Source organism: Ictalurus punctatus, chromosome 11 (genome assembly GCF_001660625.3).
Source record: "Ictalurus punctatus breed USDA103 chromosome 11, Coco_2.0, whole genome shotgun sequence".
Taxonomy (NCBI): Eukaryota; Metazoa; Chordata; class Actinopteri; order Siluriformes; family Ictaluridae; genus Ictalurus; species Ictalurus punctatus.
Genome location: NC_030426.2, coordinates 3,616,199 through 3,641,198, shown reverse-complemented (window position 1 = coordinate 3,641,198; position 25,000 = coordinate 3,616,199). Strand labels below are relative to the sequence as shown.

General features: G+C 40.2%; 2 protein-coding genes across 3 annotated transcripts in view; both read left to right on the top strand.

Moving 5' to 3' along the window:
- gxylt2 (glucoside xylosyltransferase 2) overlaps positions 1 to 20,025 on the top strand; it is a 38,014-nt gene extending 17,989 nt beyond the window's left edge. For both annotated transcript variants that reach the window (XM_017479887.3, XM_017479888.3), the window contains exons 2-7: positions 1,492 to 1,687; positions 7,262 to 7,393; positions 7,504 to 7,755; positions 9,283 to 9,406; positions 15,104 to 15,276; positions 16,663 to 20,025. In XM_017479887.3, coding sequence (XP_017335376.1) covers positions 1,492 to 1,687; positions 7,262 to 7,393; positions 7,504 to 7,755; positions 9,283 to 9,406; positions 15,104 to 15,276; positions 16,663 to 16,851 — 1,066 coding nt within the window. In that variant the 3' untranslated portion in view covers positions 16,852 to 20,025. The remainder of the gene's footprint in view (positions 1 to 1,491; positions 1,688 to 7,261; positions 7,394 to 7,503; positions 7,756 to 9,282; positions 9,407 to 15,103; positions 15,277 to 16,662) is intronic.
- A 531-nt stretch (positions 20,026 to 20,556) lies between these two features.
- ppp4r2b (protein phosphatase 4, regulatory subunit 2b) overlaps positions 20,557 to 25,000 on the top strand; it is a 16,239-nt gene continuing 11,795 nt past the window's right edge. Inside the window, exons 1-3 of the mRNA XM_017479889.3 lie at positions 20,557 to 21,964; positions 22,809 to 22,890; positions 24,581 to 24,751. Of these exons, the coding sequence (XP_017335378.1) occupies positions 21,931 to 21,964; positions 22,809 to 22,890; positions 24,581 to 24,751 (287 nt within the window). The 5' untranslated portion in view covers positions 20,557 to 21,930. The remainder of the gene's footprint in view (positions 21,965 to 22,808; positions 22,891 to 24,580; positions 24,752 to 25,000) is intronic.

Genomic DNA, 25,000 nt, shown 5'->3' with positions numbered 1-25,000 from the left:
TGCTACAATGCAGTGTTTTCCTTTCTCCAAACATAACACTTCTCATTTAAACCAAAAAATTATATTTTGACCTCCTCTATCCACAAAACATTTCTTTCTGACTCGTCCACGTGATCTTTTGCAAATGCAGAAAGGCAGCAGTGTTCTTTTTTTTGGAGAGCAGTGCCTTTCTTCTCGTAACCCTGCCATGCACACAATTGTTGTTCAGTGTTCTCCTGATGACTCATGAACATTAACATTAGCCAATGTGAGAGAGACCTTTAGGGCTTAGAAGTTACCCTGGGTTCCTTTGTGACCTTGTGGACATGTCTTGCTCTTGGAGTGATCTTTGTTGGTCTCCACTCCTGGGGAGGGTGACGATGGTCTTGAATTTCCTCCATTTGTATACAATCTGTCTGACTGTAGATGGGTGGAGTCCAAACTCTTTAGAGATGGTTTTGTAACCTTTCCCAGTCTGATGAGCATCAACAACTCTTTCTGAGATCCTCAGAAATCTGCTTTGTTTGTGCCATGATACACTTCCACAAACACGTGTTGTGAAGATCAGACTCTGATCGATCAAAAAAAGGCTGCTCGCGCACACCTGATTGTCATCCCTTTGATTTAAAACACCTGACTCTAATTTCACCTTCAAATAAACTGCTAATCCTAGGGGTTCACAGATATCTAATATGGGATAATTTTCCTCGAAAAATAAATAACAGAGTAGGACTGCAACTAACGATTATTTTCATAATCAGTTAGTTGGCCGATTATTTGTTTCCCGATTAATCGGATGGGGGCGGGGCAAACTTCCAATACCATTTTTTTTTTCATTTATTTAAAATAAAATCCACAAACTGAGTGTTACAAATATAAACTTTGGAATAAAAAATTTCACAACTGTTTGTCCCGTTATATAAGACTGAAAAGAACCCAATACACACGCACCAGAATAACCAAATTCATTAATTTTACAACATATCATTTGAATATATTTTGATACGTTTACCAAAAAAAATGTATTTAACATTTTAAAAACTTTCCTACGGACCCCCTGCAATTAAACCACTGGTCCGCGGAAACGTTGCACTAGACGGTAGAGTACACAGTGCATGGTGTAAGTGTACCGTACGTCATTTGGGACACGGCTTTAGTATTTACTCTCCGAAGCGTGTTTTCGGAACAGAAGTAACGTAATGAGTAAACACACCCCGTGCAGACCGACTAATCCATAATGAGATTCGTTGACAACGATTTTCATAATCCATCATTATCGATCTTATCGATTAGTTGTTGCAGCTCTATAACGGAGTATAATTTTTTTGTCTCGTTTGTTTAATTGGGTTCTCGTTGTCTACTTTTAGGATTTGTGTGGAAATGTGATGTTTTAGGTAATATTTATGTAGATGTATAAAAAAAAAAAAATCTAAAAGGGTTCACAAACTTTCAAGCACCACTGTATGTTAACAGAGCACTCCAAGTATTTGTACTTTATTTCAACCCCTGCAGGCAGAAGAGTGAGCTTGGGCAGTCTGGGTTAAAGGTCATTCGTGCAGAGGTTGTTATGCACCTTGCTGTGGTTGCGTGTGGAAACCGACTGGAGGAAACGCTTACCATGGTTAAATCAGCACTCCTCTTCAGCATCAAGAAGATCAAGTTTCACATCTTTGCAGAGGAGGAGCTGAGAGAACAGTTTGAGAAAGAGGTAAGAGTTCATTTAGAGCTCTCCTAGTGCTTCGTTTCCTTATCAAGTAAACCTTGTGGTTTATTTTTCTGACATTTTATTCCATGTTAGTCTGTTCATATTTAGCAATATTTGCTTGATGGCCTATCTCTGAGATGAATGCTCAAACATTTATCAGGAAAAGCAGGCCTGAGTCATTTCTCTTGTTGAATTTTACCTTTAATTTTACTTCAACTCTTATCAGAGCATCAGGCCCTACATCACCATCCTCTGTGATTCACTCGGTTTGAATTTTGCATTATCTACCCACAGAAGATCCTTCTTGCATACACCATCCTGGCTTTTTATGACTGTCACTTCCATTGTAGGATTTTCTTTTGCTATGGAACATATAGTGCTTTTTTTTGTTTTGTTTTTTGTGCAGCTTGGCTCCATAAGGAATTATTATGGATGAATTATTACCCATAATTCCTTATGTTGTCACTCTTTTGGTACTTAATTACCCATACTGAATTCGGTTCACCAAGTCTCAATTCTTTCTACACTATGTGTAAGGGCACTAGGTAAAGCATTCGTCCATCGTGTTACACTATATTGTCAAAAGTTTGTGGACACCAGAGTATCACGCCCATGTGTGCTTGTTGAACATCCCATTCTAGATTCAGTCCCCTCCCTTTGCTGTTATAATAACCTTCATTCTTCTGGGAAGTCTTTCTACTAGGATTTAGTGTATGGCTGTGGGGATTTGTGATCATTCAAGTCACGAGAGCGTTAGTGAGGTCAGGCACTTATGTCAGGTGAGGAGGCCTGGCAGGCAGTCAGCATTCCAGTTCATCCCAAAGGTAACCAGTGGGGTTGAGGTCAGGGCTCTGTGCAGGAAACTCGAGGTCTTTCATTCCAACCTTGGCAAATGATTTCTTCATGGAGCTCGCTTTGCCAATTGATATGCCGGAACGTGTTTGGGCCTCTTAGTTCCAATGAGGAGAAATCTTAAGACGCTGGACTCCTGATCGGAAGGTCATGAGTCCAAACCCCAGCACTCCCAAGCTGCCACTGTTGGGCTCTTGAACAAGGCCCTTAACCCTCAACTGCTCAGATGCATAAATGAGATTAATGTACGTCACTCTGGATAAGGACGTAATGCCATAAATGTAAAGTAATGTTAATAATACATTATACAAAGACATTCTACATGATTGTACTTCCAACTTTGTTGCAATTCTTTGGCCCACATATGGGTGCGATGGTCATGTGTCCAAAGACTTGTGGCCATATAGTGATTGTCCTATGTAGGGTGCAAACAAAGTAAATAGGAAGCCATTTGTCTTAGATTTGCCTTAGCAGAGCAGGGACACACAAACGGAACTAAAAAAAAGTTTGCGGCATTGATTGATGAAACACGGTCACACATTGATTGATGGCGTAAATCACTTCTCTTCCTTAATCGTGTATAGTGTCTCATAAGTTTCTCAAAAGTGCTTTGATTCTGGTAGATTTAAGCGGCAACCTCACATTGTGAAACAGCAATTTAAGGTTTCATATTTATTTTTATTTATTTACCCGCATGAACATTTTTTTTCTGGTCACATATTTATATTTCCCCCATCGTCTAAGGCTAATCACAAATAGCTTCCTGTTCACTCTGCTTGCACCCTGTAGCACGATTGAGCTGAACGCCCTACCTAGTGCCCTCATGCATAGAGTAGAAAGATTCATCCACAGCTGCACGTCTGATTGTGGTTCTGGCCTTTTTTCTTTTTTTTTTTTAACAACATTGTCTGGTAAGGTTTACTCTTAAACGTTCCTGTATGTTCATTATAGTATTAGCACATTGGCTGCTTTGAGTGAGTGGGGAGCCAAGGTTGCTGTGTCTTGTGCTTGATAGTTCACTTCACATTTAATATGAAGTTTCTAGGTCTAGGTTCATTTAAAATTATTATTACGAATTTCAAGTCGAGCCCCTGCCGCTAAACCTCCAGAGAAACTCTTCTTCCTTTCATGCGTAGAGTTACTATATGTAATAGGAAAGCAACACACGCTGCACCCTATTACTCTAATCCTGAGTTTGGATCTGTTGCCAAGCCGTGGTACTATGCGCTGTTCAGTGGAGAAGATTGGTCATGTGTCTGAACGGTATGTTGCACATGGCAAGGGAACTTCTACAGCCCGTGGTGTGTTAATGTATTCAAGTCCGACAGACACAGACATCCCAGCTTGTCCTCAGCACCGCTTCAGTAGGGCCATTCAGAAGGGTCGCGATGGTAACGAGTGGAAAAAGCCTTCACATCATTTGTGCTTTGATCCCTCACCCATATCAGTGACACAATCGTTGGCTTTTAGCATTGTGAGCGTCCCCTCTGGAACAAACTCTTCCACAGTAATGTGGACTCGGCGTGCAACAGAGCAGAAAATGATCAAGTCCACATGCAGAACAGGCAGCATTTGGAGAGGAGTTCTAGGCCCCGGATATAGCAAGCAGACCCTGAGAAGGGAGCAGGATACAAGCAGCAGGAAGTTGTAAAAGAGGTTGAAGGAAGAAGTTAATTAAAGGCATTACATGAGAGCAATGAATGCTGTCTGTAATAGTTTTCAGTGCAGAGATAATTGGAAGATTACAACAACCTGTGGCGTGCTTAATTCATGTCTCTGCAGCTCTTATATGATTCTTGAGTTGAGTTGAACAAGTATATCAAATCAAACGCCCACCTGCGACGACTTTTTTTTTTCTGTTTCAGTTAAAACAGCCAAAATACAGTGGTGCTTGAAAGTTTGTGAACCCTTTAGAATTTTTTTAAAAAAAATTTATAGATCTACATAAAACAGCAGATTTTCACACAAGTCCTGAAGGTAAATAAAGAGAACCCAATTAAATAAATGAGACAAAAATATGATAATTTTCAGCTCATTTGTTTATTGAGGACTTATTGGATCATTTATCCAATATTTCATATGTGTAAGTGGTAAAATTTTGTGAACTTTTCGCTTTCAGTATCAGAACAGTTTCGACTCTGGGATGTTGGTGGGTTTCCTCACATGAACGGCTTGCTTCAGGACCTTCCACAGCATTTCTGTTGGATTAAGGTCAGGGATAGGGTTCACAAACTTTCAAGCACAACTGTAATTGGTCATTCTTCGTGCGTTGTCCGAAACAATAACACATGTAAATATTTAGTTTACTAATAAATTATTTGCTATGAATTAGTTAATTTCAGTGAACTGGCCTCATAACCTACATGTGCACTTTATGGCCAAAAGTTTGTGGACACTTAACGATCACGCCCGTATGTGCTTTTTGAACATCCCATTCCAGATTTAGTCCGCTTTTGCTGTTGTAATGACCTTCAGTCTTCTGGAAAGGCTTTCCACTAGGTTTTGGAGCATGGCTGTGTGGATTTGCGACAAGAACATCGGGGTAGAGTTCAGGTTGTGACGTCAGGCGAGGAGGTCTGGTGCACAATCCGCGTTCCAGTTCATCCAAAAGGCATTCCTTATGGTTGAGGTCAGGGCTCTGTGCAGGACACTCGAGTTCTACCACTCGAACTTTGGCAAATAATGTCTTAATGGAGCTCATTTTGTCCAAAGTATCCTTGTCATGCTGGAACATGTTTGGGGAAATTGTAATGCTATAGCATAAAAGACATTCTAGACCAGTGTTTCCCAACTGGGGTGCCGTCTGATGAGAGCAGGGGTGGAGTGAAAAAATCCTTCAAACATTTCTAAAATGCTAAAATGTGTATAAAACATTTAATGATAAATATCTGATGTCTGAAATAATAACCCGGACAGAAATAATAAGACCGACATGCATCATCAAAATAATAATAATAAATAATTAACTATTTTCTTAAAAAATAATTCCCTCGCCCTCGACTCCCCGTGTGTTTTATTCTAATGATCAGCGTGTGACGATGCATGTGTAGTGCAAATGAATTTGGACAGATTTCTTAAAAGAAAAGTTCCAGATGCTTCTGGACCATCAACTTCATCCTCATGCGGCTAACGCTGTCTCGCGTTAGTGTTTGTGTAGGGTGCCACAAATGTTTGAACATTTTCAAAGGGTGCCGTGACTGAAAAAAGGTTGGGGGAACTCTGTTCCAGACAAATGTGTGCTTCCAGCTTTGTGGCAGCAGTTCGGGTAAGAACCACATATGGGTGTGATTAGTCCGGTGTCCACATATTTTTGGCCACATTGTGTATTTTGTCTGTCTAATTCGTTTTAATAATGCCAGCTTTCTATTGTAATCAGTATAGCACCATGTCGTCATATTTGACCTTATTACCGATTTGAGCAGTATTTGATGACTCGTATGACGTATAAAAATGTCTGTTCCTTGTTAATATTATGGGAATTCGGTAGAGATAAACAGTGATCACCTGGATTAACGATCACAATCAGTAAAGCCCAGTTCACCAAATCTGCAGGACTCTCAGGAATTTGACTCTGGTAAAAAATAAATGAATAAATAATAGTAATGCCTTTAAGCCACATATGTTCATTGACATAATCCAGCATATTTCATGACCATACCTTTAAACCAATCGGTGCAATCTAACAAATACCAAAACCAAGCCAAAATAAGTGTGAGTGGAGGATTAGAAGTGAAACATTATGGATTTTTCCTACTTTGTCGTGAAGATTATGCATGTTTTTGTTCTCTCAGAGGTACAAGATGTGTGTGTGTGATGTTGCTGTGGCTGAATAGTACAGTATGGGGAATTTAGTCAACAGAACTCACATTTATTTCAATTCTGTTGTAAGAACAAACGGTGAACAGTTTAAACGCCGTGAGTGAAACGACTAAAGAAACCAGTGTGTATGAGGACTGTGAGAAAAGTAGTTAAACACATTATCAAAGAATTATAATGTGTGTCTTTATCCTATTAAGTACATATTGAATTATCTGCAAATGAAATAAGTTCATAGTAGCTGCTTCTAAACCGATAATGTGTCGTGGCGTTTCATTGAAAAGAGTGGAGTCTTGATTCCTGACTAAGATAAAAAAAAATCGTGACAAAACATCTGCTTGATATTCACGCATGCGGAAGAGAAACACAGGAAATCCTGTAGTTTTTTTAGAAGAATATGTAGTGGAAAACGTCAAAATCTGATCATGTTTTCGCCGTGGTGTCCTTGATTACTTGGTCAGGGGTTTTTAGAGCTGGGAGAGCAAAGCTCAGTCTTATATTTCCCGAGAACTGGTTTGGGAATCATATGAATGGGTGTGTGAGTGTGTATGTGATTGTGCCCTGTGATGGACTAGCACCCTGTCCAGGGTGTACCCCGCCTTGTGCCCCATGCTCCCTGGGACAGACTCCAGGTTCCCCGTGACCCTGAAGAAGGAGTAAGCGGTAGAAGATGGATGGATGGATGGTTTGGGAATCGCATGGTATAGCATGTGGCCTGCTGCATAGTGTGAATATCAGCGTATCTCACACAAGTACTCACGCTACACATGATACGTTTAGTCCAGTAGTGGGGAAATATGGATCTCAAGTATGTCCTCAAGACCGTTAGCAGAATTGTGTAATCGTTTCAGGTGACTTGTTGAACAGACACAATCGACCTCCTCTGACCACCTCCATTTTCTCTCTCAGCTGAGCCACTGGCCACAGCCGCTCTCCTCCAAGCTCCAGTACACCCTTTACCCAATTACTTTTTCCGTGGGGAACGCTGAAGAATGGAAGAAGCTCTTCAAGCCATGTGCTGCCCAGAGACTCTTCCTTCCTGTAAGGGCGTGCCTTTTTATGTTTTCCTTAGCCATTTAAAAAAAATAAATAAAGTAATAATAATACTATATTTGAAAAGAATTTAATAACCTAACATTTTCAAACCTCAGGTCATTCTGAAAGACGTCGACTCGTTGCTGTATGTGGACACAGATGTCCTATTTCTCCGGCCGATGGACGACATCTGGAAATTCTTCAAAGCCTTCAACAGCACTCAGTTGGCAGCCATGGCCCCTGAGCATGAGATCCCCAAAATCGGCTGGTATAGTCGTTTTGCAAGGCACCCATTCTACGGCGTTACAGGGGTCAACTCCGGGGTCATGCTGATGAACCTCACGCGCATTCGCAGCACTCTGTTTAAGGTGAGAAGTAATGTGGTTTCCCAAGTGATTCTCAGTATCGCTCTTAAGATAAACAAATGATTTCATTTGCTGTTGGACGATCTGTTTGTTTACATAGTCTTATTTGAGCTTTGAATAGACGTGTGAAATAAATTCATGTGTCTAGGCTATGTTGTTGGAAGTGTTATAAGGTGAACTTTGAAATGGGAGTGCATGTAATAAAGCATTCAAGGCTGAGAATTTATTTATTTATCTATTTATTTATTTATTTATTTATTTATTTTGGGACTGAACTTGTGCTTAATTATCCTTGCATACAGAAAGACAAAAGACACCCCTGCTAATTCCCCGTTTGCTTTCATGTACCGCACCTCCACCATTAAGAAGATTTTGGTATTTTTCTTTCATTTCTTAATTCCCCAAGACTGATGTTTTATTATACGCTACCACAGGCATAACCACCACTTTAGAGGCCTGAACTACTGGTGACCTCTCATTTCTTAAGATGGAACGTTACATGATCATTATGTTTAGCTCTCTGGTCCCTGAACTTTACAACCCTCTTTAGATGAGTAGCATGTCAGAGACAAGATAAATGTAATGTATTAAAACGTACCATCGAATTGGTTTTTTTGTTTTGTTTGTTTTTTAAACCTCCTCGCCATAACTTGCACTAATCTAATTTATGTGCCCCTTTGGATTGCTGACGGGGACCATGTTTGTAAGATCAAAGACGGGCAAATATCTCTGGTAGACGGAGGAAGTATTTTGCTGGTAAATGTGCAGAATGAGGCAATATCCCAGAGATCCCACAGCTCCGTACCAATGCGTGTGTGTTTTTAAAATGCATGAGCTCTTCAAAATTCCAAAAGCATTGTTCTGTTCCTTTTTAGGGAGTGTTGGAAAATGAAAGCTGAATTTTAAATAACGCTTGAAAGGAATTGCTGGCCAATCACACGCTCATATATTGAATGAATATTGGGGGGGACGGGGGGACACGCTCAAGGATGTAGGTATCTGTAAAGTAGACTCTATTGGCTCCTGACTGTGGGTCCTTCAGGAAGTAAGACACATTGTTTAGTCACTGTAATTGTTGAATGCTTATTCAGACAAGCACTCTACTGCCCTCAGCCTGGGGTTAAGTATCTTTTTTTTGTTTGTTTTTTAATGAATGTGGTTGGAGGTGGTGGCATTTTATTTTTTATTTATTTTATTCTTTTTAAACATGTTGCACATATCCAATGTAGGTTTTTTTTTCTTTGACACCTTGCTGGGGCTTTAGTCCTTATTTGAAGTTCTCATGAACCCGTTCATACTGCATCACTCAGAGGCTTTAATTTGCAGCTGCTAATGAAATTGTGCAGAGATGCATGTGAATATGTGTGCGTCGATATTAGCATCCTTCTGAAATCCAGTCAAATTTGACCTTTTAAACCCGAGCAAGTCAATGGGAACCGTGAATGAAAATATTCTGTATTGACAGATGTCTGAAAGTAATCTACTAGACTCAGTGTTGAAGACAATAACCTGCCACTCTCGATATTACAGAACAGCATGATCGCTAGTGGACTGTCATGGGAGGACTTGCTTCATCCACTTTACCAGAAATACAAGAATCACATCACATGGGGAGACCAGGACCTCCTCAACATTATTTTCCACTACAATCCAGGTAAATGTTTTTTGATGTGTTAATTAATTTAATGTTTATTTTTGTAAACTAGTGTCACACATGAAGTGTAACATATTTGGTAGCTGTCTTTATTATTATTATTATTATTATTATTATTATTATTATTATTATTATTATTCACGGGCCAAGCTTCTTCTTCTTTGTCTTCTTCTTCGTCGTCTTCTTCCCCATAGAACTATCTGGTAAAAAATTTGTGACGTTTGGCACATTGATTGGGGAGGGTCTAAAGAACATTCTGACCAAATGTGGTTCAGTTTGGGCCTAATTTGGAAGCACGTTTATAATCATTATAATCATAATCATCACCAATTTCCGCCTAATTAACCATCTTGGATTTAGTCAAAGACGGTCTTTTCGCTATGCTAGGTTTTATTCAGTCATCACTAACTTTAGCACACGTCATCTTCAGAGTAAGTTATGAAAAGAATTTTGAATATTCCAAACGGTTTGCCTGTAATGGTCCAAAAGAATGACAGCGAAGCCTCCAAGCAGTATGTGAGGCTGTATCTCTGCAACGACTTTGTATATTGACACAAAACTTGGTAGCCGTTCTCAGGACCGTGTCCTGAAGCTATGCAACAAATTTTGCGGCAGTGCAACGTACTAGTCAGAAGGTACAATAACATGCCAAAAATGCTTACATCTAACTGCCATCTGTTTTCGATGTCCTACCTCTACGTTTCGGATGTCCTACCTCTGGATGGCGCTCTCATCTACTCCAGTCCCAGATTGCTGGGACTACGGCTGCTCCTAACGCCATACAGACTTCATATAAATCCATAATGAACTTTTTCACACTATCTGTTGTTACCCAGATGAGGACGGGTTCCCTTCTGAGTCGGGTTCCTCTCAAGGTTTCTTCCTCTTAAAGCATCTTAGGGAGTTTTTCCTTGCCACTGTCGCCACTCAGTGTCTTGCTCAGTTGGGATAAATTCGCACCTTTAATATCTGTATACCGTGTTGATATTTCGGTAAAGCTGCTTTGAGACAATGTCTATTGTAAAAAGCGCTATACAGATAAAATTGAATTTTTGCTAGTCCTCCTCCAAATTTTGTCCAATCTTCCCCAGATTTGGCCAGAGAATTCCAGCACTGTCCGTGGTCAAAACATACACATCATGAGTGAAACTACAAATCACTCTTGAATCCTTTGCCTAATGTTATGGCTCTGCTTTCATATGAATGCTTAGGCAAAAATTGTAGCATGTCTGTCAATGTGTGGCTCACCAAGTCTAGTTATTATTATTATTATTATTATTATTATTATTATTATTATTATTTAAAGCTCCCATTGGCTGTCTTTTATAGACCAGTGATGTAAACCAAACACAGATGGTTGCCTCGTCCTCTTCGTCCTTTGTCAGAAAATCAATACAATTGCCAGAGTTTAGCAACAGACATGTTTTCCTCTTCCCCCTCCCCCCCGATTGAGCCTTTTTAAAAAGCTCCTCTCCAGTTTGTTCAGGACTCTGTGTGTGAGTAGGTAAACACTTGACTACTCTGGAGTGACTGTGACAAACTCCGAGCAAGATGTGGGGATTAAGTACTCATGGCAGTAAGGGAGACTTGGCACAGCTTGTGTTTGTCTGTCAGCGAGATGGAGCATGGCCAAAAATAGCAGTGCAGAAAACAGTCATTTAGACGTGTGAAAAGAATGTGTGAAACAAGCTTGTTAAACTCCGGGAGGCCAGACTTCAATGCTGGCAAAATAAAAACTATTATATACACTGTATTGTGTATTTTTGCCATTTCTCTTTCTGGCTGCTTTATTTGTTAATAAATCCCTTAATACGTTGTATTTTGTTAAGAAATTGAAATGTTCATATGCTTATGCATTTATCTTTTTACCACTGTAGGAGTGTGCTAATGGCTGGATAAAGATTGTATCTTGAAAAGCTATTTTGTGGATCACACACAGTCATGGGGGAAAAGGAAGTACACCGTCCTTCAGTTCTGGGTTTTTACTTGTCATGGCCTAAATAATAAATTTGTGGTCCTAACAAACCTCCTGAAAACAAACAAATAACCTCAGGTGTCAGCAAAAAAATAAAAACTCCACCACTATGCTTAAGAGTTGGTATGGGGTGTTTGCACCAAACATGGTGCTGTGCACAATGACCAAATATTTCCACCTTAGTCTCATCAGACCAAAGGATATTGTTCCAGAACTTTTGTGGTTTGTTTTTTTGCAAACTTAAGTCATGCTCCATATTCTTTCTGGAGAGAAGGAGCTTTTCCCAAGCCACCCTGCCATGTAAGCCATAGCGGTTCAATCTTTTTCCAATTGTGCTGATTATTTGATTATTGGATCACATGATGTAGCTCTTGGCGTTTCTTTATATCTCTGAGCATTAACCCATCTGACCGTGGCCTCTATATGCTGAGACACCCACTTCTGGGAACTCTCTCAAGGCTCTCGGCTTGTAAAGAATCCTTCTCGGTGTAGAATGGTGAGTTTCAAATTGTTTGGAGATGGCCTCATAACCCTTCCCAGATTGGTGTGCGGCAACAAACGCTTTTTGGAGGTCATGTCTGATGTTCTTTCTTCTCTGCATGATGTAGACACACACCTGAGTGCGCCAGACCACCACGCTGCTAATCTTGTGCATTTCATTACTAACAACTGGTTGCTAATTTCTCTTTTAACGATTGTAGAAGTAGGAAGGGTGTACTTATTTTTATTTTTTTATTTTTTCCTATCTGGTTTTTCACTGTCGGTTTACTTTTTGGCGGGAACGAGTACTACTTATTGAAATCAGTTGTGGTTTTTTGTTGTTGGTGGTGTTACTGTTGTTACCTGGGGCTATTTGTTTGTTTACAGAAGTCGGTGAGGAGCACGCACGCAATTGTTATTTAAGCCCTGATGAATAAAAACACCGAATTGAAGGGGGTGTGTACTTTCTTCCTTTTTTTTTCTCCATGACTGTCCTGTTGTGGCTGTATCAGTGCATTCGTGGTCTGAACAATAGCAATACATATTAGGCTTTGAACAACAGAATACAGTATCAGTCAGTTCACCATATGCACGTGGTTTGCACAGCTGAAGAAGGATGTCTGTCCAAAGCATCATATTTCTCAGTTGATTTGTGCTTGTTTTCACTTGGTTGTTTCATGCAATTAAGTATCAGGATCACTACATAGCCATATGGGGATTAGTACATCTAATGCAGGTTAAAATGCACCCCCGGATAATAATTAAAAACCAATTGTTCAAACTACACCCAGAGCTTTGAGGTGCATTCTAGTCACGTTATGTAAGTATAAATTAGGAGTCCTTAATCTTATCTGTAACAAGCCAGTGTGGTTGCAGGCTTTAATTCCAAATAGGAGCCACAGCTGATACTCATTTGAAGAACAAGTACGACGAGTGAAGCAGATGGGATGTAACCTGCAGCCACATCAGCTCATCGCAGATAATATTGTAGACGCCCGGTGGAAATACATTTCCCACGTGCGACGAGCAGAACTCGCCTTACACGTTACTTTCTCAATGTACATGCACTGTGACTGCTCTAATTTTGCCCCTTTTAAGGGATTTAAAAATGGGAGCTTTTGCATCAAAACGGGTGGTGAAGTAGTATGAGCTGACTTGTGAATTCTGGGTTCAGTTTGGCTAACCAGAGACCCATTTGACTAATCTAATCAGGATACAGTCCAGCTGCCAAACGCATGAAACGATCAGGTGTACTGTAAATTGGTTTTGTGTGTGTGCATCCATGACTAACACACGGGTAGGACTGGGCAATATGATGATGATGATACAGTGTAAAAGTCTTAGGCATCCTTTGTTTGTTTTTTTTGTGTGTTTTTTTAACTACAAACTTTATTTGTATTGACTTTTACATTATGAAGTCTGTACAAAAACATTTTAGATTTAGATGTTTTTTAAAAAAAACATACTGAAGATTGCTGGGTTTCACTGCAAAAATAAGAAGCACGTGCGACAAAGTCTCCAGAAGAACCGTGGCCATTTCTGCAAACATGCTCGGTATAACTTACAGCTGATTTCCTTATAAAACTACACCAAGTCTAACTGAGACTACTGTTTTTTGGGGGTTTTTTTAAACCCAAGGGTCGTCAGACCAAATATTGGCTTTTTAATTTATTACTGTGTTATATTTATTTTTAGTGCAGAAACATTTAATTTCATTATCTTTGCTCTACAGTATTTCTTTGCACAGGACTGTATTACTGTGAGGAATTTTGTCCTGTATCAAAGCGCTGTTAAATTCTTGAATCTGATTGGTCAGAAAGTTTCGTTTAATTTTCTCGAGGGCCGCAGCTCTGACAGTAATTTCAGCTGCAAGATAAATCACGAGTTTATAGTGTGCTCATTCTACTGCATTTTTCTTTTACATTTTGACTGTAGTAACAGCGAACTCATAAGGAATCTGTTTAATGCTGCATATGATCTACGTCTAATAGTAAGCAGGTTTAAAGATGTGTTCTTTAACAACCGAAAACCTTATCATTGTTGATGAGCTGAAGTTTTCTATAAGGAGACGTTTTAAATAACATTTTATGGAAAGATTATATGGAAAGAGTGTATTAGCTGTTCAAGTTTGCTAAAAAATAAATAAATAAATAAATAAAAATTTCAAAAAAAATTTGCAGTTTGCTAACTAATCAATTTAGAGATTGACATATGTTGCATTTTCTGGTTCTCAGTAACAAGCTGCTTTTTTTTTCTTTTCTTTTTTTCTGTCTTACTTCAAGAAAAAGTGATTGAACAACAGCTTGTGGCTGCTGTAACAGTAATGACAAAAACTACCTTTGTGGAACTAACTCTTCCACAACATTCCACAACATTTCAAAAATAACTACATGGATAAAGAATTTGGCGTGTCATTCTTTTAATGAATTACTTTGTAAATTGCTGTAGTATATGAGGAATAAAACACTCCATGTCATGTCATACCACCCCACCATTGATTATTACTCAAATCTGATTGGTCAGAATGCAAAAGGCTGCAATGAACATCCATCCTTCCTGTATACCGCTTTATCCTTTTCAGGGTCACGGGGAACCTGGAGCCTATCCCAGGGAGTATGGGGCACAAGGCGGGGTACATGCTGGACAGGGTGCCAATCCATTGCAGGGCACAATCACGTACACACCCATTCATACACTACGGACACTTTAGACACGCCAATCAGCCTACCATGCATGTCTTTGGACTGGGGGAGGAAACCGGAGTACCCGGAGGAAACCCCCGCAGCACGGGGAGAACATGCAAACGCCACACACACAGGGTCACGGTGGGAATCGAACCCCCGACCCTGGAGGTGTGAGGCGAATGTGATAACCACTTAGCCACCGTATGGCGACTTGTATGGTGGATGCTCCACGCAATCTGAGACTTAATAATAAACGGATTTAAAAACAGGTGGTTTAAAAAGTAATTCTAATAATCGTTGATGGGATGAAATCTTTGGCTAGGAGACATCTATCTAACGTTCATGGAAGAAGTCTCGGTTGTAAGCAGTCTCATCTCTGTAATACGTTCCATTTCCTGTGTAAAATGATAGGAATTCATAGGAATAATGTCAGTAAGGTAAGTTTTTGTGTGAATGCAGGGCTTTTTTCCCCCTGTGTGTGTGTGTGTGTGTGTGTGTGTGTGTGTGTGTGTGTGTGTGTGTGTGTGTATAAAATCTAGTGTATGTGTGCCTCTACAGAATGCCTGTATACATTTCCATGCCAGTGGAACTACAGGCCTGATCACTGCATGTATGGCAGCAACTGCAAGGGGGCCGAGGAGGAGGGTGTGTCTATTCTCCATGGCAACCGTGGCGTTTACCATGATGACAAGCAGCCAGCTTTTAAAGTGGTGTATGATTCTATACGTGATGTGAGTCATCTCTTTACATGTGCTTATATTTATATATATATATATATATATATATATATATATATATATATATATATATATATATATATATATATATATATATATATATATATATATATAAAAAGAAGTATATGGCTGTCCTCTAACATACATACCAGTAGTTCCCCTTATAGTTTTTTTCCCCCATGTGCCAGTGTAATTTAAGCTAATTGAGCTCCTGATGAGCTTGATCATTATTTAATCAGCTCGATCAGGTGTGAAGTGATCAAAATGTCAACCAATCATGTGATAGCAGCATAAAATCATGCATATTCAGGTCAAGAGCTTCAGTTAATGTTTATATCAAACATCAGAATGTGAAATCAGCGACTTTGTTCACCTGGTCTTTTTCCAATCTTAAGTTGTCCAGTTTGGGTGAGCTTGTGCCCACTGTAGCTTCAGATACCTGTTCCTGTCTGACAGGAGTGGAACCCAATGTGGTCTTCTGCTATTGTAGCCCATCCGCCTCAAGGACTGGCTTGTCGGACCTTCTGAGATGCTTTTCTTTTCACCATGGTTTTAAAGAGTGACTGTCACTTACTGTAGACTTTCAGTTTGAACTAGTGTGGCCATTCTCCTCTGACCTTTCTCGTCAGCCATGCATTTCGACTCCCAGACTGGATGTTTTGTTTTCCGGACCATTCTGTGTGAACTCTGACTCCCGTTCTGATGTTTGATGTGAAAGCTTGACCTGTATCTACATGACTTTATGCATTGTGCTGCTACCACAAGATTGCTTAATTTGTGGAATGGGTAAGTATTCCTAATCTAGGTCGACCGATAGTTGAGTATACCGATAACCAAGTTGGTCAGTACCTGCCGATAACAGATTTTTTAAAACTGATGTAGAATGAAAACGTAACACTCAAAGTAAAATATTGCTGGACCTTATTTAAAAACCAGCAGTACTGACTATACCATGAAAATGTACTGTACATTTTTTTTTTTATGAGATTATATATATAATTTTTTTATTATTATTTATTTATTTTTATAAGTAAATAAAACATATACATCCAAACTGAACCAAAATGTAACACTCCAGATAACAATAAAAATAGAGACATCCAAAATTAATCAAAAAACACTTCGAATAACACAACAAAATTTGTCAGTGTTTCCTCTAGAGGTCGCTGTCGTACTGTATAATGAAGGCGGACCCTTCTCAGCCGCTCTCGCAACGGACACAACCGTGGATTTTTGCTGATAACCGATTACTGGAACTATCGGTTATCAGTGCCAATCAATCTACAAAATCAATCGGTTGACTAATTCCCAATAAAGTAGGCAGTAAGTGTATGTGGTGTTTCTGTTTTGTGACATGTTCATGTTCATCTTGTTTTTCAGTATCCTGTTGGAGAAAACATGTTCCAGTCCTTGTTTTATCCTCTCCAAACCAAATTCTTGGACACGGTCAACACGCTATGTGGCAGAGTTCCTCAGGTGTTTCTGAAGCAGATCGAGAAGACCATGAAGGCCGTGTTTGAGCAGAAAGTGGTCCGCCACGCTCGGCCGCTTCACAGACAGCATCGCTGAACTGCAGCAGATGCAGTCTATAAATGACAAGGAGAAGAGCGGATTCTCCAAAACCAGTGGTGGTTTTTTTGTTGTTGTTGGTTTTTTTTTGTTGTTTTTTTATGGAACATGTGCAATACCAAGACCTCGGTGTGGTTTCCTGACCAGTTTCTCTGTCTGGAAAGGATGCTGCAGAGCTTCTTGGATAGACTGGGTTTTAAGCAGTGGTTATTATGGAATAAATGGCAGCTTGATGAGGGGGTTGCTCTCCAAAGAACTGAACCACTTAAGTACAAGAGCAATGTGGGGGGAAAAAACAGTCCATAAGGTTAATACTAGGGTAAATGAATTCAGCAGGATTTTTTCAGAGGAGTTGGTATAAGTGATACAGATGATGTTAAAATAATAACATTTTTCTCTTGTACAGTGTAACAGAGCGGCAGATTGCACACACTATATTATTAGTTTGACTCTAGTTGCAGAGAATATTAAGATAACTTCTTAGCACAAGCTTGGCAGACATAAAGACATTTTGAAAATTCAACTGGGGACCAGGCCGTGGGTTAGACAGAGGCAGGAACAGGGTGGTGTAGCACTTGAATGTGCAATGTTCCTCTTCAGAGCTAATGTTTTAGAAGGAAGCAAATGCCAGTCATTGTTGCCTCGGGGCAGTGTTGTAGAACTGAGTGACATTATTGCCTGATAATGGGCTACTTTTATTCATTTCAGTAGTCAGATTGTGTTTGCTGTTTACCGCTGTGGTGCTTCTGAACTAAAATCCTGGTTTACATGTACACCCAGTCTACAGAGCCCTGCCAATGTCATAAGCCATAAATAATGTGAAATCCGTGTACATTCCTATGATCGTAATAAGGTACAGATATAGCATAAAGCTTTCCGTTTCTTTCAACATGACAGTATTATGATATAAATCACTAAGAAGCACAAATTGTCTGGTTTAAAAATAATAATAATAATAATAATAATAATAATAATTCATGCATGATTCAGAGTTTTTAGAAGGTTTTTTTTTTTAATGTGTAAAATGCGTTCTTCTAAAATTGGATATGACTCAGATTTGACCTCTCATAAGCTTTTATGAGGCATAAAATATGGCAGCGAAATTGCTTTTGGAAACTAATATACTGCTAATTCAGCAGCAGTATGCCGAGACATTTGTGCGATTGTTTCCATCTTGTGGCAACAGAAATTGTCTTATAATTCGCTCAGGATCGATTCTCAGCTCCATCCCCCTTTCGAGGTTGTGCGATGTTCTGCGCAGACTCGCTGTTCATTAATCATTATTCCCCTGAAGTGTGTTGCATGTATAATACGTGGATCGTCGCGTATGGGGCGCGCGTCTTCAAGTCAAGATCCTATCGAGCAAAAAACTTCATCCTCAGGTGGGGGACAGAAACAAATGGGTGTTTCATATTACAAAAACTTTATGAAGTACAGTACATTACTTATTCGTAATTCAAACGATAACATGAGGATGTGATGCTGAGCTGTTATGCTCGTAAGCCTGGTAGATGCTTATTGGAGGAAATTTCAAAGGAAAAATCCACCCTGGACGATTTCCTTATTAATCTTTCTAATTAACATGGTATCTTCAATATCATTCGAGGTTTGTTTGGTCGAGTTGACTTTTTGAGTTTAAACTTTCATTGGCATGCTGGTCTATTTTCATTTCAGTTAAAAGCTTCTTACATTACCCACAATGCCACCCTGACTACCCATTGCTTAGTGGCGCAGTGGGATTTAGACTGTATTTTGCTCACTTCATCTTGACGTCATTTTCGACCTCAACACATTCAACGCGCACAACAAAGTAAAAAATAATAAAAACATGGACGCCTCCATGTTTGTCTTTTGTTAGCAACATGCTATCAGGCTAACTGTGATTGGTGACAAAATTTATAGTCAGTGTTATACAGGATGTCCCAAAAGTCTCCATACTTAGGGGACTATGTATTCCAGCACCACGGCGGTTTTGACTTTGTCTGTAAATGTTCTCGGTTGGCCCGCAACACTTCCAGACTTTTTAAATTTGTTAATAAGTTTGGCAATAAGTGTGGTGTGTGAGATGTGTTTGCCATTTTTATATAAACAATAATAATTTTGGGAGATGTTTTGCTAAAAAAAAGTGTTAATTTCCCATATGTATGAAGACTTTTGGGACACCTTGTACATTTACCACGTGAATGTGTCTGTATATTGATTGAGCTAAAGTAAACATGTACAGCATGACCCAGTTAAAGGTAAGAAGTGCTACTTGGGTCACGCCGCAAACTGAGAAGGAGCTCGTACTTGAAAAGATTACCGTGAGTTTATGAGTAGGAATGACAGGTTTTGGTTTTTCCTGGTTGGAGGTTGGGAATTAAAAGTTGCGACCTCGAGTCGAATGCAGCATCAGCTCTCACTTAATCTCTACCTGAAGACAGATGAATGCTGGAAAACTATCGGTGAGAAAAGAAGAGCCTTGTGCTTCAGTTGTTGGAACCCGACCGTTTTCGCTTACGTTTGAGAGTGTCAATCTTTTGTCCTGTTAAACACAATTGTAAATCAGTCCCTCCAGGATTTTGCGTTCACAGAAATTTAAAGCAAACTCTGCAATAGTGGGAGGAGTTTACAATTGTTTTTGTTGTTTGTTTTTTTAAAGAACCGGATCACCCCCACAACGATGTTGTAAGCCACATGAAAACATATGGGCAACGCCAAAGACCCTTGTGGTAATTATTCATGGCTATAAAAGCGTATTGGTTCCTGATATTTAAAGGGATACCTAGCACGAAATGTATTTCTCCCACTTTACCTGACGTCCCATTTCTGCTGAACTCACCCACATTCACATCAAGTATTTTAAAGCTTAATGTATTTCAGGAAAGAATTTTTCCTTAATTAGTTTGGAAGCATACACTTCACATCAATTAAAACACACCAAAATTGTTTATTAAATTCTTGTGAACAGTGCATTTTTCCAGGCTAAGCATTGACCTGTCCATGTCTGCTCATAAACTCCAGAATGACAGAAATGACAAGTAACCATCAAATCTGCTACATATCTTGTGATATTTACTTGCTATTGTATTTCAATCTTTATATTGATTATGCTTATGCATATTTTTTATTATTATTTTAAGGCCTAAAAAAAATAAATAAACAGAGAAAGTATTGTAAATAATATGACATGAATGTGACCGTCAACAGTGTGCTTTTTCTTATCAGGGACTGGTTTCCAGCATTATCTCACTGCTGATGAATTGGAACAATCTGAAACATACAGTGATTTTTTTATATATGTATGTATGTATGTGGTCACTCAACGAAGCATGGAACGCCGCATGCTTAACATATCGCTATCAGACCACAAGACTAATGTGTGGGTGCGAAGTCAAACCAAAGTAATGGACATAATCAGAAGGGTGAAAACATTAAAGTGGAAGTGGGCAGGACACGTAGCAAGAGTGAAAGACCAAAAATGGACGTCTGCAGTCCTAAATTGGACTCCACTGGAAGCCAAACGCCCAAGAAGACGACCTAAGGCCAGGTGGGCTGATGACATCAGAGAGTTCGCTGGAATCAATCGGCAACAAAGGGCACAGGATCGTAGTTGGTGGCGGCATTCAACAGAGGCCTACGCCCTGCAGTGATGACAGTCTTTGTGGAAAATCCAGCTTGGTCTAATCAGCTGCCAAAACACTGGTTGATCTGATCAAACTGGTAGACCATCTTTGCCAGCTGTTAGCAAGGAACCGGTTTCTGAACTGTAGCTATTAATGTCATATCATAGATAATAACATGACTGCAAGACACTTAGCAAAACTCAAGCATTTAATGATCAGTTTACTCATGTAATAAGCTGGAAAATAACTTACCAGCTGGCAAAGGTGGTCTACCGGCTTGACTAGCTCAGCCTGTCATCAAATGGCAATTGCGCGTTCGACTCCTGGTCACATCAATCCGTAACCAGGAGTCCAAGAGAGCAAAACTGCCCTTGGTTTGTGGTTGGGCGAGATGGCATTCTCTCTCTCTCCTATCAATCACAGCAACACTAGCCTATCATGGGTGTCTGTGATCTCATGCACGAGGAACAGGGTGGATAGTGCTTTCCTCCAAGTGTGTTACACAGCCCTGTGATGCAGCATGAGCAGGAGCTCAAAAAGATATGGTTGGCTTCATCGTCCCGCAGTTGGAAGCGGTCATAATTGTGCCATAATAGCTGGCACAATCACTGTGTATGTATGTGTGTGTGTGTGTATATCATTAATAGGACATCTATTTTTTGAGGAAAACCATTGACCCCCTTTATGCATTCGTGAAGGTGTTTTTTTTGGTTCATGCATTGTAGGGTTAAATGTCAAAAACCTAAAAGGTGTCTTATCCCTGACACCTAGATGAACACTTTCCAGTTGGTTATATGACTGTCAGTCATTCCCTTCAAATGCTATTGAAGTTAGAATCGTGTTTAACAATGGCATATGTAACTTTAGAGATGGTCCCTTAATTTCCTCATATCCGTGAATATCGAACCTACAATATTGAACCTACAACATCACACCAACTTTATTCCAGTATGAATATTTCCCCCCACACATAAGAATGAACCGTTTTGTAAGACATTTTGCTAAAATGTTTGGGTTTTGTTTTTTTAAAAGTCTATGTATGTAGACCCCCTGTAGATGAAAGTGAGCGCATTAATATAAACCTGTGATTTGAACTACAGCTGGAACTCCTGTCAGAGCCACACCTTCTGACCAATCAGATTGGAGCATTCAGCAGCGCTGTGGTGTAATGGTTAATCATCAGTAGCGGGATACAGGCAGCCTGGGTGTTAATCATCACAGAAAACTAGCGAGTGTTCGACTGTAAACAGACAGATCAATCAACACGTCTCAATAACACGACCGCAGTGCTAATCAGTAGAGCAGTAAGTAGACAAGAGCTTGGAATAAGTGCAGCACAACACCGGCTGCTTTCCGACAGTGACGTCACGCACGCCATGTTGAATTTTTTTTTTCTTTTTTTTTTTTTTCCGCTTTCCTTCTCAACAGCAGCCATTAGCACGTCGCTTCGTGGTGGATTTACACGCGCGGAAACATGGAAATTGACACCCTTCTTGAGGCTCTGAAAGGTTGTTATTGTTTATTTTATTCATTAGTTACGGATTAAATTTATCGAGGCCGGCCGGCGGTGTGGAGACGCAGTGCTAGCGGCTGGTGGTGTTATCTGTCCGCCGACTAAACCTTCACGTTAGCACGGCTACTTAGCTCCGTCGTTAGCGCTCGCCGCTAACTTCTTCGCGTTGCGCTTTGACTCGCCGCTTTGTCACGAGTTAACCTGCGGTGTTTGTCCTGCATGTAGTGTAGTCCTGTGAGTTCTCGCCTTGTGGGTTCACACAGATACTGAGGTTAGCGGTTAGCTGCTAATTGGTGGCTATTCCGGTCTAAAGGAAGTTGTGTGACGCGGTCTATCTGGCTGCGCGTTCGCCTCTGCACACTAATGATTCCTAATTAAACGTCTTAATAGCAGCCGTCTTTATTTATTTATCTATTGATTGATTTTATAATCAATTTTTCACTTTTTGACCTGCATGTTCTCACGCGTTGTCTTGTTTAAGTTCTACACGGTGTAGCTGAGGCTTTTCTAGTCTTTAAGACAATGCCATGTTTCAGTCCACTGAAGCCGGTCATTAGTGACTAAACTTTTGCTTGTTTATAAACTGAGAGCAGATGAAGCCGGTTATCTGTCAGGGTTTAATATTTAGGCAGTAGGTTTAGGTTTGAGTGTTCTTGTCTGGAAGGATAAACAAAGTGAATGTAATCTTGAGAGAGTCTCAAGCTGGGGTTATTTGTTTAATTTAATTAATTAATTAATTGTCCAGTGTATACACTGGAGATGTATTGATCCCATGATGCTGTTACTGGAAGATCGATGTGTGAGTGAACTGATTTCTTGCGTTTCTCTGATGTCCTCAGATTTCGAGAAGAAAGGGAAAAAGGAAGTGTCCCCGGTTTTGGACCAGTTTCTGTGCCATGTCGCGAAGACCGGAGAGACCATGTAAGTCATGTGGACAATCTCGGCTTAACTGTCTTAGGCCGCATTTACACGTGACCCAGATCTGTTGTTTTCCTCCCACGCGGCACAGATCGGATATGACCCACGGACCTGTACGCAGGAAAAAAGCACGTGGATTCTGATATTCTCAGATCCGTTTCAGGCCTCTTTCATACGTGGAAATGAATCGGATACGTGCGTTTACGTCTGCCGTGTGAGCGGGCAGATCGGATGTTCCTCTGTCGATGCGAGTCGTGCGACGGAGGCGAATGACATCAACTCGGGTGGACACCAACCGCGAAAATACAGCTCTCAACGAGGGCTGTCTTCTTTGTTTCTCCGGCTTCAGAGCCCTGTGTTTTTGCTTGTATTATATTTTCATCTGCATCCATTGCAAATGGACTAAGCTTCCGGTGACGTCTACCTTGGGGTGTTTCACGAAGCTTTTAAAAGATGTAAGCGGGTCGTCAAAAAAAAAATCAGATATAGTTAACAAATCGGGCATCAAATTGGGCATCAAGACCTGCAGTGTAAATGCAGCCGATAAGTCCTCTCGTTTGTTTCAGGTTTCGTTAGCTATGTTTCCATCCACATATATTATTATTGTGAATTTTGGGATATTGCATAAAAAAGTGGTTTAAATGCTGGATGGAAACACCAGATGCAAATAAAAACATTAAAAAAACAACATATGAGCTCAATCGAGGCGGAGCATTTTTGCATTCGATAAGAAGACAAGCACATTTACTGAATAAATTCCTCAATACGCATCAAAAGTCATGTGACTCTGCTTCAGCGAATCATGCGATTGGATAATCGGCTCCGAAAAGTGGATCAGTCTTGCTGTACAGCATCTCGAATGTTGGTTTTGTCGTTTCTGAAACGTCTGAGCCGAAATCCGTCAGCGAAACGATTTGGTATAATAACCTCCCCGAACTGCCTCACACGATTCCCTAACCGGATATCAGGCAACAGCCGACTATCGCTAGAGAACATGAGGTCTGAGAGCGTTGCATCCGCGCGCTCTGAAGCGCAAGTCACTGACTACGTTTACATGCACATCGATATTCTAATCAGTACCGAGTCGTGTAAACGCCTCGATCCGATCGGATGATTCAGATTAAGACAGTATTCTGAGTCCCACCCCTGGAACATGCCTGTTTTAATCGGAAATGTGTTGCATGTAAACGCCTTATTCGGGAAATCCACTGAAAGGAGATGTATGTGCATGCTCAGTCCACAAGGAATTGTGTGTAGCAACGGCAGCATTTTGAATCTCCTGGGGAAATAACAGCGGGAAAGCAAAAGTGCGCACACGCACAACAGCCGTGTATACAGAGAGATGCAACCTGAATACAGACCGTAAACAGAATTCAGTGTGCATGTAAATGCAGTCATTTATCTTATTAGGAAAAACGAGCCACAGCGGCTTCCCCGGTTTCAACAGCTTCCATTTGTATTGATAAGTGACTCTTTTGTTCTATTGAACGTATTAGATGGAAGCGGTGGTTTAATCCCAAATGTTATATGCGAATAGTTTTTCGTGTAAGTTACATTTGTAACTTGGAAGGAAACATGGCTTTAGTTGTGCTTTGCAGCACAAACAGAAAAATAACATCTCGTAGAGACCTTTGTTGTGTCCTTTCTTAAATAGTACATATAGAATGAAAAGATTGTGTGTGTTTCTGTGTAGGGTCTCATGGTTGCAGTTTAAAAGCTACTTTCTGTTCAAACTGGAGAAGGTGATGGAGGACTTCAGAGCTTCAGCGCCAGAGCAGAGAGGACCCGCAAACCCTAACGTGGAGTCCATCCCGTTTGAGGAGATGAAAGAGAGGATATTGAAGATCGTCAACGGATACAACGGGTGAGTAGCCGTATCCAGCTGTGGGCAAATCTCAAATTCATTGAAAGCGCCAAACTGACTTCCAGCCGCACGAGTTGTTTTTCCGGAAACCTAATAAACTCGGCTGAAAAGTGGGAGCTAATGTCTGAGTTGCTGGGTGGTGGTGGTTGAAATTATTCGAAGGAGATTTTGTTATTTTAAGGTCTCCACCCTCCCACCTTGTTTTTGACCATTACATCATTACCATATTTGTGAAGGAAGGCTGGCAAC